This window comes from Chiloscyllium plagiosum, unplaced genomic scaffold, assembly GCF_037043375.1.
Source record: "Chiloscyllium plagiosum isolate Xiang-an unplaced genomic scaffold, Cpla_swu_hap1 HiC_scaffold_12, whole genome shotgun sequence".
Classification (NCBI taxonomy): domain Eukaryota; kingdom Metazoa; phylum Chordata; class Chondrichthyes; order Orectolobiformes; family Hemiscylliidae; genus Chiloscyllium; species Chiloscyllium plagiosum.
Genome location: NW_028270150.1, coordinates 79285062 through 79305009, shown reverse-complemented (window position 1 = coordinate 79305009; position 19948 = coordinate 79285062). Strand labels below are relative to the sequence as shown.

Genomic DNA, 19948 nt, shown 5'->3' with positions numbered 1-19948 from the left:
AGTCCAGGTCACAAAGGAAAATGAGACAAATTCAGAGACGAGAAAGGGAACAGGCCAATACCCCAGAGACTTTTGTTCTTCATCCTGAAATGGAGCTGCCTGAGAGCTGACCTTACAAAGGTTGGTTGAGTGTTAACACAGCACACTATATTAAATTCACAAGTCAGAGTAGAACCAGTTCAAGGTAGTGAAAGATTATTTTAGAGTGAAATCTAGCGTGTTCTTCTCCATGTGGCAACAACTAGAATTTACATTTGCATAGCATCTTTAATGTAGCAAAACATTCCAAATGCTTCATGGGACCCTTATCAAGCAAAGTTTGTCATCAAGCCACATTAGGAGATTTTAGAACCGATGATAAATGTTCAGCAAAGGAGGTCTTACAAATGCAGAGTGTGACAGAAAGGTTTTGAAAAGAATTCCCAGAGCTTGAGGCCAAGATAACTGAAGACAAAGCCACCAATGGAGGAGTGATCATAAGCTGGGATTTACAAGAAGCCAAAACTAGAAAATAAAAGTGATATTGGAGGGCTGCAGTGTTACAAAAGGTTACTAACATAAGGACCAGTGACAGCACAGATGATTTGAAAGCAGAGATGAGACATAAAATCAAGGTAGGAGCTAATATAGATCAGTAAGCACAGGTGTAATGAATAAACCAGTCTTGGTTTGAACTGGAATCTGAACAGCAGAATTTTGGATGAGTTAAATTGATGGACTTTGCAATGTGGACTACCAGACAGGAGAACTTTGGAATAGTTGTGTCAAGAGGATCAAAGACATAGATGAAAATTTCAGCAGTATATGCACTAAGAAGATGTGGGGAATGATATTATACAGCTGTAAATAAATAAAAATGTTAGTAAGGAATGGATATGGAATTCAGAACTCAGCGTTGGGTCAAGTAGGATACGAGGGTCACGAACAGTTTTTGCAAAGACCAAAGACAATGTTTTTGTCTTCAAAATAATTAATTGAGGACATTTTTGCTCATCCAACACTGAATGACAAAGAAACAGTTTCAAAAGTCAGAGACAGTGATTGGATCAATAGAGATGGTGAAAAATTATGGCTAGACGTCACCACTGCACATTTGGAAACTGACATTGTGATTTGAGACAATGTAGCAAGGGACACTATGCACACGAGAAGTAGGAAGAAGACTACATACATAACATCCAGGAGCAGAAAAGTAAGCCATTAAAGCCTACAACCGGATCATTCTGAATGGAGCTAGTTTGGCTGAACAGCATTAGAGAATTGTTAGGGAAAGATGATGTGAATAACTGTGCTAAAGACTACATCAGGCTGAGATGGGAAATTTACCATAGGATTCAATTTCTGACAACTACTCACTACTGTGGCAGTTTAGAAATCAAATTAGAGAGCTTAATACATGGAGTTCAATGTAAGGTCAGCTCAGATTTGAGCAACAATATATTCACAGTTTTCGAGAAGTCTTGGAACTTTGAGTTGACCATTCAGTAGGACAAAGTGCAGAAAGAATGATGAAGGCAAAAATCCTGGAGTCTTCTGAGAAATAATTGGATAGTACAATGGAAGGATTGCTGAGCTCTAACCAGATAGATAAAATAAGATGGGTTAAATGATATTCCTCACCTCAAATGATCTTATAACTTTTGAACAAAAAGGCACGACTTGTATTATTATCAGCATCCTTAATGATTTGTTTGTAGTAACAAATGGAAGCTAAGCTATTTCCATTTTTTCCAACTATTTCTGCATTTTACTCTCTAAACTATTATAGTATTTTTGTTTCCATTACTGTTTCCCATTGGGCATTAATGTATTAACAATCATCTGCATAAATCATTTCTTCTAACTCTTCAAATTCTTTTGATAATCTTAACAGTATCTCCTCCAGCCACCCATTTACCCATTTCCAAAAAAAATTACAATTTGGATTACAACATTACACCTCTGAATCTCCTCTGTGCTGAGTGTAAATGGTTCATTTAAGTCCGCACACTCACATCTTGTGATCCTGAAGCCAAATCAGTTTGTCACTTGCCTTCAAAGCGGATTTATACTTGAATTATACCTGGCCAGTTCAGAAGTTAAACTTGATCATTGGAATCACCAACATTCCACATTATTTCACAGGGTGTGATTTTAACTTGTAGGATCCTTCATTAAATTAAGCCAAATTCTGATTACATATCTCACACCACTTAAGCTTTTAGGCCTGAGCAGAAACATGAATGCCAATTTCCTGCCAGATCCAATCAGAAAAAAAATTAAAGGCCAGAAAAGACCAGTGAAGTAAGTCTTTTTAATTTTGTTAACTTTCCAACAGGAACCAGGAGGAGCAGGAGTCTCCCTTACACACCACAAAATAAAGTATCAACCTCCCATTCCTCCCAGTTTCCTGTCCCCCAGTTATAAAGCACTTCTTGAACTTGAGTTCCACAACTTCAGAGCATGACCTCTGTCCTCCATTTTTTCTTATATTTCCCATCCTCCCCGGCTGACTCTTTTTTGTGTCTTGTTGGCTTTGCTCTCATCAAAGCACACCAGTTTCTTCTTTAAGCAGCTAACATTTACACCTATATCACAAATCTATCTCTCCTTTACCGCAATTGTTGCTAACATTGTCTTTTGGTTTGGTTATGTTCATCATCTGTACCACTTGTTCCTCCACTCCCTCTGCCACTAGCCATAAAAACCATAAATTTCCAGCTCCTTTCCAACTCAAAATTTTAACCCTGCTTCTCTTTCCACAGGGGCCGCTGGATTTACTGAGTTTCTCCGGCACTTTCTGTTTGCACTCCCTGAACTCTATCCTTCAGACTTAGATGCATTGAGTACCATTCCTTCAATGTCCAAAATCATTCTGTAGACTGAAATTCTGCTTTCAGCCATTAGCCAACTAATATGCAGCCAGTCAGATAACAGGAAATGAATCAGGGCATGCAGATGAATCCAGGATTTAAAATATCCTGGATCTTGTGATCCTGAAGCCAAATCAGTTTGTCACTTGCCGTCAAGGCGGATTTATTCCTGAATTAAAATGACGGCTTAATTTTCTCTGGTTGCTTCTTAGAGCAACAACTTTTTACTGCTGGAAAAACTTTGTCAAATCTCTTCTATAATGTCTTATCATTGCTGAATCCCCTATTATCAACATCCCAGGGGTTATCATTGACCAAGACTGAACTGCCTTAGCTATATCAATACTGTGGCTACCAGAGTAGGTCAGAGACTAGGAATGCTGCAGCAAGTAATTCACCACTAGGAACAAGTTAGGAGTATGACGGAATACTCTCTACTTGCCTGGATACATGCAGCTCCAACAACACTCATGAAGCTTGACACCAGAACAAAGCAGCCCACTTGATTGGCACCATATCCACAAACATTCAGTCCTGGCGCTCAACAGCAGCACTGTGTACAGAAGGTGCTGCAATAATTCATCAAGTCTGTTTAGTCAGCACCTTCTAATTCCATGACCATTAACATCTAACAGGACAAGAAGTAGATCCATAGGAACATCACCATGTGCACACTCCTGACTTGGGAGTATAGATAACTTTTAATCAACCTACTCAGAGATCTTATTACATTCCTCTGCAGCATGTTGGATTTGAACCCAGACTATCTAGCACAAAGGTAGAGACACTACCATTGCACTACAAGAGTCCCTGATTTGGGAAATATACCACCATTCTTTCAATGTCGCTTGGTCAAAACCCTGACACTCCATCACTAACCTACCTCTCAAATAGAGGTGTTTCAAGACGGCAGCTCACCACCATCTTTACAAGGGCAACTGGGAATGGCAATGCCGTGATTGTATGAGTAAGTTTGAAATAGACTTCAAAATGAAAGATCAATTATGAATATTTCACTCCTAAACGTTCATATATGGTGAAGCATTGTATCACCTTCTGCTCCTTTTACAACTTTACTATTTATAGAACATTTACTTTGGCTTTATCACTAATTGCATCATCTGATTTTTCTCTCCATTACATTCAATCATCTATTTGGTTCATCTCTAACATGTCATTCTGATTTTATTATGATATTAAGTTATTCGTTATAATCACGTTCCTTGTTTCTGCATTGTCTTCAAGCTCTGATATTGACTCAGTACTCCCAAACTCTAGTCTAAGTGCAAAAAGATCCCTGGAGGACTCTTATACGTCTCCAGTCTGAAATACGTCTGTAATTATTCTTCATTTTCTATCGTTAGACAACTTCCTGTCTATTTTCCTGTCTAAAATTGTTAATCCAATAACACTTATATGTAGTTTCCTTTGCGGCACCTTACAAAAGGGCTTTTGAAAATCCAAGAACATGGCATTTTCTTTGTCAATATCTACTGTTCCATCTTCAAAATGCTCTGCTGAATTTTACAGATACAATGTAATAGAATTGCATTGCATGCCCACCATAAAAATAGGCCATTTAACTAGTCAATGCTACAGCTTATGCTTTTTGATGAGGAGTGAAACTGCATAGTATACTTGTTAGCTTGCCATAGTCATGTGACTCCTATCTCTCCTGTAACATGATTTAATTTCAATTTGTGTTAGCCATTGAATAATCACTTGAAGTATCATGTCAGAGGTATAAAGCTGAGATTAGGTGAATTTGTAGAGCTGTAGGAGTGCCAGCTACTGTTATATAAAAAAAGTCATGTCTGTCACTTTGAAACACTGCATGAGTTGGAATGTCCATGAATTTTCAATTCCTTGCTGGTACAGAAATGAAGAAGGAGAACTGAAATATCTTTCACTCTCAATGACAAAACAATGAAATAGCCATGGAATTAAATAAAAATATTGAACAAGCACGAGTTGCAATACTTCTTTCAGTACTAAGGAAAGAGGGTTACAAGTTGTATTGCACCTCTAGGTCTCACCAAGAAGCAGAGGACCCATACAGAAGAGATGTTGAAGGCTTTACACTGTCCTGAGAGGCATTCCAGGCCAAATGAGAGCAGAATATTGGGGATAAAATAGAAACAAATATTTGCAGAAAATCCTGAAGAAAGATTAAGGCCTAAATGTAACTATTGTAGAGGAGATCAAACAACATAGAAGAAAAGCACATCCAACATGGGGGAAGTGTTGCTCTGACTGTAAGAAGCTAAGTAAATTTGTATGCATGTGTTTAACCTGACAAAAGCAAAGTAATACTAGAATGGCGTCAGACAATATTTCTGATGAATCACTCTACAGCACACAATAGGATAGCATAAGACTGCAAACTGCCTATTGCCCCTTAGACCACGACCTCACCTCCCATCACCAAACCACCATCTCCCAGACCATCCACAACCTCATTACCTCAGGGGATCTCCCATCCACAGCCTCCAACCTCACATCCGGGAACCCTGCACCGCTCAAATCTACCTCCTACCCAAAAGCCACAAACCAGACTGCCCCAGTTGACCCATCCATCTCGGCCTGCTCCTGCCCCACCGAACTCATCTCTGCCTACCTTGACACTGTCCTGACCCCCTTTGTCCAGGAACACCCCACCCAAGTTCAGGACACCACTCATATCCTTCACCTCCTCCATGATTTTCATTTCCCCAGCCCCCAATACTTCATCTTCACCATGGACATCCAGTCCCTATACATATCTATCCACTATGACAGAGGCCTCCATCCCTCCATTTCTTCCTCTCACACTATCCCAACCAGTACTCTTCCACTAACCCTCTCATTCGATTGGCTGAACTGGTCCTCACCCTCAACTTCTCACCCTCAATGTCTCCTTCAAATTCTCCCCCTTCCTCCAGACTAAAGTGGTAGCCATGGGCACCCACATGGGCCCCAACTATGCCAGAATCTTTGTCGGGTATGTGGAACAATCCATCTTCCGCAGCTACACCAGCACCATTCCACACCTTTCCCTCCGTTATATCGATGACCTAATCAGCGCCATCTCGTGCTCCTGTGAGGAGACTGAACAGTTCATCAACTTCACGAACACCTTCCATTCTGACCTCAAATTCATCTGGACCATCTCAGATACCTCCCTTCCCTTTCTGGACCTCTCCATCTCCTTTTCCAGCAACTGACTCAACAAGGATAGCTACTCTAAATCCCCTGACTCCCTCAGCTTCCTGGACTACACCTCCTCCCACCCTGCTTCCTGGAAAAATGCTATCCTTTGTTCTCAATTAATCCACCTTTGCCGTATCTGCTTCCAGGAAGACCTAATTTCACTGTAGAATATCCCAGATATCCTCCTTCTTCAAAGACCCCGATTTCCCCTCCCACATGGTCAACGATGCCCTCCAGCGCATCTCACCCACTTCCCGCATTTCTACCCTTGAACCCCACCCCTTTAATCTCAACAAGGACAGAACCCTCTGGTCCACACCTTCCAACCCAGCAGCATCCGGATACATTGCATTATCCTCCAACCTTTTTGCCACTTACAAACAGACCCCATCACCAGGGATATATTTCTCTTCCCACTCCTATCTGCATTCCGGAGAGACCATTCCCTCTGCGGCTCCCCTGTCAGGTCCATGGCCCTCACCAACCCACCCTCCACTCCTGGCACCTTCCCCTGCCACCGCAAGAAGTGTAAAACCTGCGCCCACACCTCGCCCCCTCACCTTCATCCAAGATCCCAAAGGATCCAGCACACATCATCAATGTGTATCTGTTGCACCTGATGTGGTGTCCTCTACCTCGGGGAGACAGGACGCCAACTTGTGGAGCATTTCAGAGAACATCTCTGGGACACATGCACCAAACAACCCCACAGCTCTGTGGGTGAACACTTCAACAACCCCTCCCACTCCATCAAGGACATACAATTCCTGAGCCTCCTCCACCGTCTAGCCACTCGATGCCTGGAGGAAGAACACCTCGTCTTCTGCCTTGAGACCCTCCAACCACATGGGATCAATCTGGATTTCACCAGTTTCCTCATCTCCCCCCCCCACACCTTATCCCAGATCAAACCTTCCAACTCGACACCACCCTCTTGAACTGTCCTGTCTATCCATCGTACTTACCACAAATCCGCTCCATCCTCCCCTCTGACCTGTCACCATCACCCTCACCTTCATCTACCTATCGCATTCCAAGTTACCTTCCCCCCAGCATCACCATCCTCCCATTTATCTCTCAGCCCCTGTGGCCCTCAAGCCTCATTCCTGATGAAGGGATTATGTTCTAACGTTGATTCTCCTGCTCCTCGAATGTCGCCTGACTGGCTGTGCTTTTTCAGTACCACACTCTTTGAGCATAAAGCAAAGGGAAGAATGACGATCTCAGGTTCCAGATAACAAAAGCGAGTTAAAAGCATGGATGGGCAACTCAATATGTTGCGGAGAGATTTGGAGCTTTTTGCAGGTTATTAAATCATTGACCACCAAATAAATCCTAGAAGATTAAAAAGATGCTCTTACAGCTCTTGAACATCTTTCTGGTGAACGTCATCTCAAGGTAGATGAGAATGTGAGACCAACTCAGCATTTACTGAGGACAGTTACAGCTGCTCTCCAGCGCAAACTTAAAAGAATGGAAAGAAGATCTGAATAAAATGGAAGGGGAAGGCCAAGGAGCTCATCTCTGAGGAGCTGATGCTAAGCAAATGAAAGCAGAGAGTCAGTCAGCACAGAAATTCAGAAGAAAAGGCATGATAAGAAACAAGGTCAGAGCAAGAAGCAAAAGGTGCAATTGAAGTTGCTCAACTCAAATACATCGGTCATGTCCTGATTTTACCCAGGTCCTGACAAGGTAAAGGTTACAGCAGAGATGTAGTGACCAACAGATATGAAAACAGTGCATTTCTTTGTTGGATATGTGAACTATCTTGCAAAATTCCTGCTAATTTGTCATCATAGTGTGATCGGCTCCGTAAACCATCTGCTAAGGAGATGCAATAGTATTGGGGCACAGAACGAGAAGCAGCTCTTACTTGAATGAAACAAAGTACAGCAATAACAGCTTGATGAGTTCTCGAAGTCATCAACCCAGCAGAGACACTGAATCTGAAAGACAAGCACCTTGCACTCACCATGGGAATGACACTCACCGGGGAAGGAACATCACTCCAGGAATGAACATTTACCAAACAAACTTACAAAAACAACTTGCACGTGTCATTAAAAGAACTGAATGCTTTAGAGATAATGGATGAATTGCATGTGCAGAAAGTGATGAATATGGGACAGACTTAAATTATTACAGTTTTGTTTATTTTTCTTTGGTCGTGTATATTGAGTAATGTATTACTGTAAATAGTTCCTGAAATTTATTTTGTTCTTTTTACGAAAAGTACAATGTTTGGAGATATGTGGTTGTACTTAGTGGATTAGCTGGTTTGCTATAACCATGTGGCATCTACCTCTATTAATATTTGCTTTTATTTTATTTCTTTAGCTGCCATTAGATATATTACTTAAGACATGTTCCATGTGACCATTCTTCCCCATCCCTTCATATAAATCCAATCAGAATAGTAAACTATTCTTTCCTCCATCATTGAATTATTTCATTCTCCCAAAGAATCTTCTCTAAACCAATACTTGTTGCCTTTAATTTATTCCTGTCTATTTACAGGATGATGTTTTTAATGTATTTTGAGTCTCAAAGTTTTATTCTAATGTCCACACTTCATACAAGGAACGATAGCGTTTGATTAGATTAGATTACTTACAGTGTGGAAACCGGCCCTTTGGCCCAACAAGTCCACACCGACCCTCCGAAGAGCAACCCACCCAGACCCATTCCCCTATATTTACCCCTTCACCTAACACTATGGGCAATTTAGCATGGCCAATTCACCTAACCTGCCCATTTTTGGACTGCGGGATTAGACTAGATTCCCTACAGTGTGGAAACAGGCCTTTCAGCCCAACCAGTCCACACCTACCCTCCGAAGAGTAACCCATCTCCCTCCAACTAATGCACCTAACACTATGGGTAATTTAGCATGGCCAGTTCACCTGACCTGCACATCTTTGGACTGTGGGAGGAAACCGGAGCACCCGGAGCAAACCCAAGCAGACACAGGGAGAATGTGCAAACTCCACACAGTCACCCGAGGCTGGAATCGAACCTGGGAACTTGGAGCTGGGAGGTAGCAGTGCTAACCATTGAGCCACCGTAGTTCGTTCATACCAGAACTGGTTCTTATTTGAAAGTTTCCTGTGGTTTGCCTATTGTCTCTAATGCTTTATCCCTCATTTATCTGGGCTGATTCCATCCTTCCTTTATTGGAATTTATTTTCTTATGGTCAGGTGCCTCTCCAGTAATTCCTGTATTACTAACATACCCGTTGATCCAACTTTATTTCTTACAACTAGGTGCCTTTTTCCCCTTTGGGCTAAAAACACACTGATCAAGAAAGCAATCCTCAGAAAAATGAAAATCTTTCTCCTACTTTGGCACTGGCATCATTTTAACATTTTATATCTGGAAAATTAATCTCACCACTTTATGTATTCTTGATTTGTACCTGGACCCAGTTGCAGCAGATGGCTAGTGTAAGGGAGACTTCATTTGAGTGTGACAGAGGCCAAGTGAGCATGTCTTGGAATTTGGTTCTGAGTGAGAATTGAGTGCATGGGGTAAAGTGATGTTTTAAGCATGGTTTACTGCAAGAAATAAAGTGTGCTTGGTGGGGACTTTTGTGAGGGGCACTTTTATCTTCTATTCTTTTCCTTTCAACATGCAGCATTTGATTTACAACTTTGTGCAACAGAAGCAGCAGGTAAATTAGTAACTGGTGTTATTAGAAACTGTAAGTTTTATCAGCAGTATATTATTTTATCAGAATTGTAAAGATTTCTAGAGCTGCCAGAGACTATTGGGAAGTGGAGGCTCAAATACTTATTACAAATTAGCAATTATTAGTGAACGTATATTAGAAATGGTCAGGCAAGTGAAGTGCTGTGATTGCAGAACGTGGAAGCTACTGGAAGTCAGTATGATTCAGCGCAAACACATCCAAAGTAAATGTTTGCAACTGTGGGCATTTCAACTCAGAGTCATTGAGCTACAGGCCAAATTGCAGATATGGTGGCAGATCAGAGAGAGAAAATGTGGACATTTACTCCCAGGAGATATTCACACCCCTAAGAACAGGGCCTGCTGATCTGGCCAGTGGAAAAGTAGGCATGATTGCAATTGAGGGAATTGAGGGCACCCAAATGGTGGGAGCCTCAACCTTTGTAATTGTCCAACAGCTTTGAGGTTTTCTCAGCTTTGTTGGATGCTGGCAAGGGCTGCTAAGTTAGATAAGCTAACAGGCCATGCCACTGTTGTATAGGAAGCTATTCGGAAAGAGGGAATCATAGAGAATACAGTACAGAAGATGACCTTTGGCCCATCGAGTCTGTACTGCCAAAAATACTTACCTACACTAGCCCCACTTTCCCTCAATAGGCCCAAAGCCTCGAATTTCGAACTAGGCACTTCAAGTGCCCATCCATGCACCTTTTAAATGCTGTGAGGTTTCCCACCTCAACCACCCTCCCAAGCAATGCATTCCAGACCCTCACCACCCTCTGAGTGAAAACATTTTTCCTGAACTCTAAAGCTCCAACCCAACAACTGTATTTTATTTACCCTGTCCATGCCCTTTACCACTCAAACTTCTCTGCTCCAAAGCAAACAATCCAACCTTATCCAGCCTCCCTCCATAGCTGAAATGTTCCATCCCAAGCAATATCCTAGTGAATATCCTCTGCACTCCCTCCAAACTAATTACATCCTTCCTATAGTATGGTGACCAGAACTGCACAGAGTACTCCAACCGTGGTCTAACCAATGTCTTGTACTGCTCCAACATAATCTCCCTGATTTTATAATTGATGCCATGGCTGATAAAGGCAACTGTCCCAAGTGCCTTCTTAACAACCAGATTAACCTGTGCTGCCACCTTCAGGGATCTGGGGACAAGCAGACCAAGGTCACCCTGTCCCTCTGAGCTTCCTAGTCTCTGGCCATTCATTGAGTACTCCCTTGTCGTGTTCCTTCTTCCAAAGTGCATCACATCATATTTGTCAGGGCTAAATTCCATCTGCAACTGGTCTACCCGTCTGACTAAGAGGAGTAAAAAACAGTGTTGTGGTAGTAAGAAACAGTTTTGAGAGGGGGATGAACACTGTTCTCTGCAACAATCATTGTGGATTCACAGAACCATGTTGTGTGTTAGATGTCAGGGTTCAGGACATCTGCTTTGGATTGGAAGCAGAGATCCAGTGGCTGTGGTCCATGATGATACCAGTGCCATAAGTAAAATTAGACGAGAGGCCCTGCTGAGGGATTATGAGCAGTTAGATTAGATTACTTACAGCGTGGAAACAGGCCCTTCGGCCCAACAAGTCCACACCGACCCGCTGAAGCGTAACCCACCCATTCCCCTACATTTACCCCTTTACCTAACACTACGGGCATTTTAGCATGGCCAATTCACCTGACCTGCACATCTTTGGACTGTGGGAGGAAACCGGAGCACCCGGAGGAAACCCACGCAGACACGGGGAGAACGTGCAAACTCCACACAGTCAGTCGCCTGAGTCGGGAAATGAACCCGGGTTTCTGGCACTGTGAGGCAGCAGTGCTAACCGCTGTGCCACCGTGCCGCCCATGAAGAGGAGGAGGAAGAGAGGGAGGGGGGGAGGAGGAGGGAGAGAGGGTGGGGGGGGGGGGGGGGGGAGGAGGGAGAGAGGGAGGGGGAGAGGAGGGAGACAGGGAGTGATCACAGTCAGGGTGATCACAGTCAGAGAGTTAGGTGATTCAGTGACAGTCAGAGAATTAGGTGATAAATTAAAGGGACAAACCTCAAAGGCGATACCCCTGGATTACTATCAGAGCCACATGCAGATTGACATAGGATGAACAAGATTAGAGAGTCACCTCTCTAATAGTTGGCTAAAAGGCTTTTGATAAGGTCCCACAAAAGAGATTAGCATGTAAAATTAGAGGTGCATAATCTCATAATAAGGGGTCGCATATTTAAGACAGAGGTAAGAAGAATCTTTTTCTACCAGAGCGTTGTGGAATTCTTTACCACAGAGAGTTATTGTGGCTGGGTCATTAAGTATATTCAAGCGTAAGATAGACAGATTTTCAGTCAGTAGAGGAATTGAGGATTGTGGGAAATGGCAGGAAAGTGAAGTTGAAGATTATCAGAATAGCCATGATCTCATTGAATGATGGAACAGACTTGATGGGCTATGTGGCTGACTTCTGTTCCTATGCCCAATGGTCTTTGTGGAGGTACTACACTGTGTGATAGAGAACAAATTGGCCAACAGGAAACAAAATGTAGGAATAAACAGCTCTTTTTCTGGGTGGAAGACAGTGACTAGTGGAATACAGAAGGGATCGGTGCTTATATCCAAGCTATTCATGTTATACGTATTAATGATTTGGATGAGGAAATGTATTTACCTCTAAGCTGAGTGGGAGGGTAAACTGTGAGGAGGATGCAGAAATGCTTCATTGTGATTTGGACAAATCGAGTGAGTGGGCAAATGCAAAAGGCCAATGAAAGATAATGCAGATAACTGTGAGTTTGGTTGGAAAAACAAGAAGGTAGATTATTATCTGAATGGAGATACATTGGGAAAGAGGGAGGTGCAATCAGGTCTGGTTGTCTTTGTACATCAGTCACTGAAAGTAAGTATACACGTGCAAGAGGTGGTGAAGAAGGCAAATGGTATGTTGGCCTTCAAAGTGAAAGGATTCGAGTACAGGAGCAGGGATGTCTTGCTGAGGCCTTGGTGAGATCACACCTGGAGTTGTGTGCAGTTTTGGTCTCCATATCAGAGGAAGAATATTTTGGCTGTAGAGGGAGAGCATTGAAGCTTTACCAGACTAATTCCTGGATTAGCAGAATGGATGTATGAAGAGAGATTGCATCAGTTAGGGGATCTCAGTGGCAAATATAATTTTGTAAAAGGATGAGGCAGGATAAATGGAGGAAGGACATTCCTGATGACTAGGGCGTCTTGAACCAGAGGTCACTGTTTAAGGATATGGGATGAGCCAGTAAGGACTAAGATAAGGAGACATTTATTGTACTACAATCCTGAGAGTGATGAGCTGTAGAATTCTCTGCCACAGAAATCAGTTGAAGACAAACTATTGAATATTTTGAAGAAGAAGTTAGGCATAGGCCTTAGAGCTAAAGGAATTAATGTGCATTGGGGACCATAGTGGGACTGGTCCTGTTGTGAACCACATAACTCTGGAGTAGACAGGTCCTTAATTTCAACAAGGGGTGTGATGGATCAAGCTTTGGTAAGTATAACAATCCAGGGATCAAGTCAAGGCAGGAAAGCAACACATAAATGAAAAATGTGGGTCAGAGAATGGCAAGACTTTTCTCTCTGTCCCTTCCCAAGAAGTCAGTGCTACAAAGATAACAATAAAAATCACACTGAATGCTTTGTATCTGAATGCACAAGCATTCATACCAAAGCAAATGGATTACTTGTGCACATTAAAGTGAATTCATATCAGCCAATATTGCTACAGAGAGTATTGAGGTAAATGAAAAATTCATTAAGAAGAGGAAACGAGGCGAAAATGGAGGACTGGAACTCACATTCAAAGATTATATTGGTGCAACATTTAGACATGAATTTAGTTCAGGAGATCAGGATGTAGAATTAGTTTGAGTGGAAATGATAATGGGAAAATAAGTCACTAATGGTAATAGGCCCCTATATAGTAAATACAATGTAGGATGAGGCATAAAAGATTAAATATTGGGTGCTTCTGACAAAAGGATGGTAAGAATCAAGGATTACTTTAATCTACATAGTATAACAATCAGTCTACTTTAAATTTCATCTACCATTTCTCCACCCATTCTCCCAACCTGTCTTTGTCCTTTTTTAATCCTAACACTAGCCTCTTCATAGCTTACAAGAATTCCAAGATTTGAGTCATTCACAAATTTTGAAATTGTGCCATGTGAATCAAAGTCTAAATCATTAAGTAAAATCAAAAAGGGCTAGATCTGAACAGCAATCCCTGGGGAACCCCACTGTAAACATTCCACCAGCTTGAGAAAGACCTTTTTACCACGATCCAGTTTCCTGGCACACAGCCAACATGTATTGATATTACCACAGTTCTTTTTATTCCTTGATACTGTTTTGTTTCTGAAATCTGTTGAATGGCATTTTATCACATGACATTTGGAATTTCATATTCTGACAATTTCTCTTTCAGTTTTTTTGGTCCCAATATAAGGTTAGTTATCTGTTACAATGCTGGAATTAAGAGTCATAAAAACTATTAAATCAACCACGTCAAACTTTGAAATACATGAACAATAATAGCAAAACAATCCCAGAAAACGTCAGCCACCATTTACAGAAGAATAGTTCTGACAATCTTCTCCTTTAAAAGGCATGAATAGATGGGGAGGCACCTATGATGAGGGTGACACAAAATGTTGCAGTGGGATATGGATTGGTTCAGCAAGAGATGGAATATAGTGTATGAAAATGTGAGGGTATGCTGTTTGTCTGGATAAATGGAGGAGGGGAATATTAGTTAAATAGAGAAAGACTGTCAAAAGACATGGAAAAGAAGGATTTGGGAGTGCTCACTCATGAATTATAAAAAGCTAGCATCCAAGTTCAATGGTTAAAAGGGACAGCAAATTGAATGTTATGTTTTTATTTCAAAGGAAATGGAGTGTAAAAATGGGGAGGTTTTGCTAAAAATGTACAAAGCACTAATCAGACCATAGCTGAAACACTGTGAAGTATATTGGGCTCCTTATCTAAGGAAATATATACAGGCATTGGAAAGAGTCCAGAGGCTGATACTGAGAATGAAACGTTTGTTTCACGAGATTGAGTAGGTTGGGCCTATACTTATTGGAATTTATAAAATAAGAGTCGACCGTGTTGAAACATTTCAGTTTCTTCAGGAACTTGAAGTACAGATGAGGAAAAGTTGTTTCCCCTTGTAAGTGAGCCTCGCACCAGAGAACACAATCTCAGAATGACACAGATAAGGAATGATTCCTTCTTCACATGGCAGTGATGGCTATCAAGGCTGTGTCACTAAGTACATTCAAGGCTGAGATAGAGAGTTGGTTAAGGGAATTAAGGCACACATGGAAAAGGTAGGAAAGTGAAGTTGAAGATTATCAGATCAGCCATGATCTCATTGAATAGCAGAGCAGATTCAAAGGGCTGAATGGCCTAGATCTGTTCCTATACCTTATGGTCTAAAGCAAATTACAGTAAATGGACTCTACTTACTTTTGTTGAAGAACCACTGTATTCTGCTTCTTAACATAACAGCTATTTCACCTTGTCTTCCACAGGAGGTTTAAAATGAAGAAATGAAATACTTCAGCCCTACAACTGTTCTTGCAAGCTGTTTTTTTTTTGCTATGTCTCAGAAACATCCTACTTTTGAAACCTGCCTGTTCACTTAACCTGAATGCAAAATAATTCAAAGGTTTATTCACACATTTGATGAGTACTCATTTGGACAATGCACAGATGAGGAACTATGGCAAGAACCACAAATCATTTGACAAGTGAAAAGAAAATTCATACTTAAGCGACATCTGCTATTATGGTGGTTAGTTATTCTCAGGTAGTTTTTAGAACAGAGAATTTGAGTTGCAGACGTTTCGTCCCCTGTCTAGGTGACATCCTCAGTGCTTGGGAGCCTCCTGTGAAGCGCTTTTGTGATGTTTCCTCCGGCACTATAAACGCCGCACTATAAACGTCAGAGGAAACATCACAGAAGCGCTTCACAGGAGGGTCCCAAGCACTGAGGATGTCACTGAGACAGGGGACGAAACGTCTGCAACACAAATTCCCAGCTTGGCAAACAGAACCACAACAATGAGCACCCGAGCTACAAATCTTCTCCCAAACTTTAGAACAGATTTAATAACTGTCTGAATGTCAATTTTCTTGGCACTTGATAATGCCATCATATTAAATTCAAAACAAAGTTTTAGTAATGAGAGTGGCATGTTTCCTAATAGATCTTAAAATAATAAAAGTACAATGTAATAGTGTTCAGAAAAGATTTTAATAATTGGAAACATTGTCGTATAATTACAATTAAATTAGCTATTTAAAATTACTATACATAGGAATCTCAAACATATTAAATGCTGACGTATTTATTGTGGAGTCTAATCAATGTTCTTGAATGTCTAACAAAATAGTTGATAAAAATGTGTTTAATTAGCAGTGGTAAGGTGTTTTTGCACATTTGTGGTATTCTGCATTTATGATAAAGATCAAGAAAATTATTCAAAATGTTTAGAAACCAGAAATACATGTTTCTTTTAAATTATAGGATATAGAATACATTCTACAAATGGCAATAGAATATTATGTTGACTTATGTTGTCTTATGTTGACTAGTTCTAAATCCTCATCACATTCTAATTATTAGATGATATTCAGGATATAGTGGAACCTCTCGTCATGTAGGATTTTTAATTCCAATCATAAATTCCAAAAAATAATCAGCCTTCTAATTTATCCCTTTCTTGCGTCAATGAACAATGAATTTACATGATTACGTGTTCAACCTATTTTCTGTATACTTGCAGAGATCTACCTTTAACTTTCCTAAACTCATAGAAATAATAATTAATTATTGAAGGAGATTATGTGCATTTCTTTAATGGAGGAAATTAACATGAAAAGAGAAGAATTTGTAAATGCTTCTATGTTTTAATCATGGATTTCTTCCCTACTCGATATCTACACTGTATCTTTTACAAAGAGGTTCACGTCTTTTCACAGGTGCTGGAATAATATTGCTCTTCTTGAAGATACTGGGGTAATAATATAACAATTAACCAAACCAGAAAACTCACAATGTAAATCAGGAACGTAATATTATCAAGTAGCACATATTGAAAGAGAGAAAGCAGTGAAATGAAATAATATGAATCTTTTATGAGTATTAACGTTGAACATAAACTAATAGACGCACGTGCTTATAAATGTCGATTCCAGCACAGCCAGAGATTAGAGCTACCTATCAACGTCTTCCTTCAATGGGAAGTGCCATAATTCACTGTAGCCTTTATTAAGGTGTTATTCATGATCTCGAGCCCTACCGTTCTCCAAGAAAACACTGAAGAGTAAAATACTGATGCCACAGTCTCAATTCTGTGTCACCTTTGTCACATGCCCTATCCCACACTCGGACAGGCATCATGTCTCATCTGTCGTGGCTCCATCCCACCACCCCACCCCTACCACAACTACTTCTGAAGATGAACAATGTCATGTTATTATTATACCTGCAAATGTACTTGACGTACTCAAAAATCATAAACGATGGTGTAAAACAGCATCCGTCCTAAAGATCTATGCAAAACTTCATCCTTTTGATATTAAATAATGTGGTTTCTGTGCTTGGTCGCCTATTGTTGGTACGTTTGTAATTGGGAGGACTAAAGGAGAGGAGATTGTTTAAGATCGCTTTTACACCAATAATTTATTCCTGAATTCTCGGGATGCAGATTTAATTACCTCAATGTTTTTTTCCAGAGGTAATAAACTCTTTGGCTCTCAGTAGTCTGACTATATATCGATTCATGGGTTAACGCGACATTCTGATAGGACAGACTGAAGGACCAGACTTGCAGTACTCATTGAGCACTGTTGACGGTGTATTAGTATTCCCGAGCACAACAATGTTCATCAGGTGGAACACTAACTGGAAGCGTTCACGTGTACATCACACTATCCACATTATTAAAGACTCGCCTACAGATCACAAATCACCATGCAAAATGCCGCCCTTCATCCAAACATATTTAATATTTTGCTTTCAGTGCTGGGAACAAAGGAAGACGGTGACTTGACATTCGCTTTACCATAGATTATATAGCTCGGAGTAAAAATCTCAACTCGCTGCTTTATGAACGGAAAACTGCTGTCAATATTGTCAAGCAGGCCTTAAAACGCCAATATTCTCTCCGGTAAATTGCACAAGAATGCTTCACGATTTCGCTTCAATGCTCCCGATTCTGGGCATTCTACTGATAACAATACCCAGCAAGCGGAAGTGGTATTCAGGTGCTTGGTAATCGGGCACTGCCTCCCTACTCCCCTTTCCACACCCTGCAGCCTCTGTGCACACGCTATAGAAGTTGGCCACTTCAAGCGGAGTTTGGGTTTGCCAAAGTCTGTCAGGCAACACTTATGTTTAAACACTCATTCACACAGTTCCTCACTAAATGCAAATTGCCCGAGTTCCCAGAACCGACCTACATTTTTAAAAATGGTCCGACTCCTAATCTAGCTGCATAAAAATTGGCCTATCGCTCCATTTTTACCTTTAAAATTTGGTCTGATTCTGGCATCGTATCCTGATGTCTTTCCCATCAACTTGTCCAGAAAATCTGAGGGGGACATGGCCTGTGAGGCCGGTTTGGTTGAAGACCGAGAGTCATGCTCCTTGGAGTGAGCTAACCTGAAGAAAATACAAGCCAGCGTTAGGAAGGTCGGAACTGTCAATTCACTTCAAAACTTGGATTGTGCAGGAAAGACAAGGCAATTAGACTGAATGGAAATATTTGTGGGTTTCCTTAAAATTTAGATTTGGTGAATACGTCCAAAGAAAAAGTGCTTCTATTCGGAGCCCATCCTAAGTCTCTTTATAACTACACACACTTTTGTTTTTGCGATTGCTATACTTTTTTTAAAAAAGCGATCTGGAACGATATATATAGTCTGTCAAAAAAAAGATTGCAATCTTAGCATGTTTCTTTCCGCTGAAAGCCATGTTGCCAAAGCTCTTAGATGCAACAGGAATGCATAAAAAGTAGTCCACTGATAGAGCCCCTACCCGCCCCAAAATCCGTAAATAAAAACTTAAGACTCTTGATTCATTGTAAGAGATGTGCTGGATTCGTTGGCATACCGTCTGTGATTTAGACGTACTCTAGTTCTATAAACAGGGTAAGCCAATCCCAACACCAAAACCACGAAAATAGAAGCGATTTCAAAATTGCGTTGCCAATAATTTACTATCGTCTGGAGGCTTCACATGCACGATAATGAGACAGAATTTCACCAGCTCCCGCCACCACCTCCATAGCTATGTGTGTTGGCGATTGAACACAAAGGGATAGTTTTCACCCAGTGCTTACAGAAAGAGCAGCAAATTTTCGAGGGGCGGAAGGGGGCTTTACGTTGGAGTATCCTCACGTTTAGAGTTTACAATAACAGGCTCCGATCCGTCACACCAACCTCTCCCATAGGCTGGGTGGTGGGGTGGGGGGGATGGGGGCTTGCTTCGTTCAGAAAATCAAGATACATTGGAAGTGATACGTGCTGAGCAATTCCCCCATTGTTCCAAACCGTCGACCTGCTTATGCTAATAACCTGTAAGAAACAAACACACAGCAAAGACAATCCGGGTGCACTGTTACCCCCCCCCCCCCCCCCCCCCACACACACACAAAACAAATGTTAAGGCATACCTGAAGTTGCTGGTCTCTAAGATGCACGCGAACAACGTTGTCAGGATTTTCACAAGTGGTCGATTCATTCCGTCAAACTCTTATCTCTGTGTCTGTCTGGGATCGCGGGCAATGTTCTAGAAATAAAATACCTCCCCACCCCCACCACCCCTCCTCCTCCTCTTCCAAAACAAAAAGCTAAAGAATCGGCTAATCGCGTCGGAAACTCAGATCCAACTGGCGGAAAGTGGAACTGGGTTGATGCAGGCGGCGAGAGAACAATGCAGGACATCAGTCCACAGTATCATTGTCTGGCAGGAAGACTTGGAGAGGGAGCTGCTGCTGCCGTGAGGAGTGAAGAGCGTCAGAATGGCATCTTCTCCCAAAGCACCTCTGGAAACACGACGTCAGGGAACGGGAGGACTCAAACTTCATGGTACGGTGGACGGGTGAGCGCCGGCTTCCGTGCCTTGGAGCAGCAGCATCGGCCTGGCTGCTGGGAGAGGGCGAGTGAGAAGG

The 19948-nt window shown here is 41.5% G+C and overlaps 1 protein-coding gene across 6 annotated transcripts in view; it reads right to left on the bottom strand.

The window, feature by feature from the left end:
- glra2 (glycine receptor, alpha 2) overlaps positions 1-19568 on the bottom strand; it is a 191360-nt gene extending 171792 nt beyond the window's left edge. For 4 of the 6 annotated variants that reach the window (XM_043700568.2, XM_043700570.2, XM_043700569.2 and 1 more), the window contains exons 1-2: positions 19451-19568; positions 18302-18438 (exon numbers count right to left, since the gene is read on the bottom strand). In XM_043700568.2, coding sequence (XP_043556503.1) covers positions 18302-18438; positions 19451-19518 — 205 coding nt within the window. In that variant the 5' untranslated portion in view covers positions 19519-19568. Of the gene's footprint in view, positions 1-18301; positions 18439-19450 lie in introns of those variants that run through there. The other 2 variants (XM_043700571.2, XM_087992971.1) reach the window with 2 other exon arrangements.
- Positions 19569-19948: the final 380 nt, after the last annotated feature.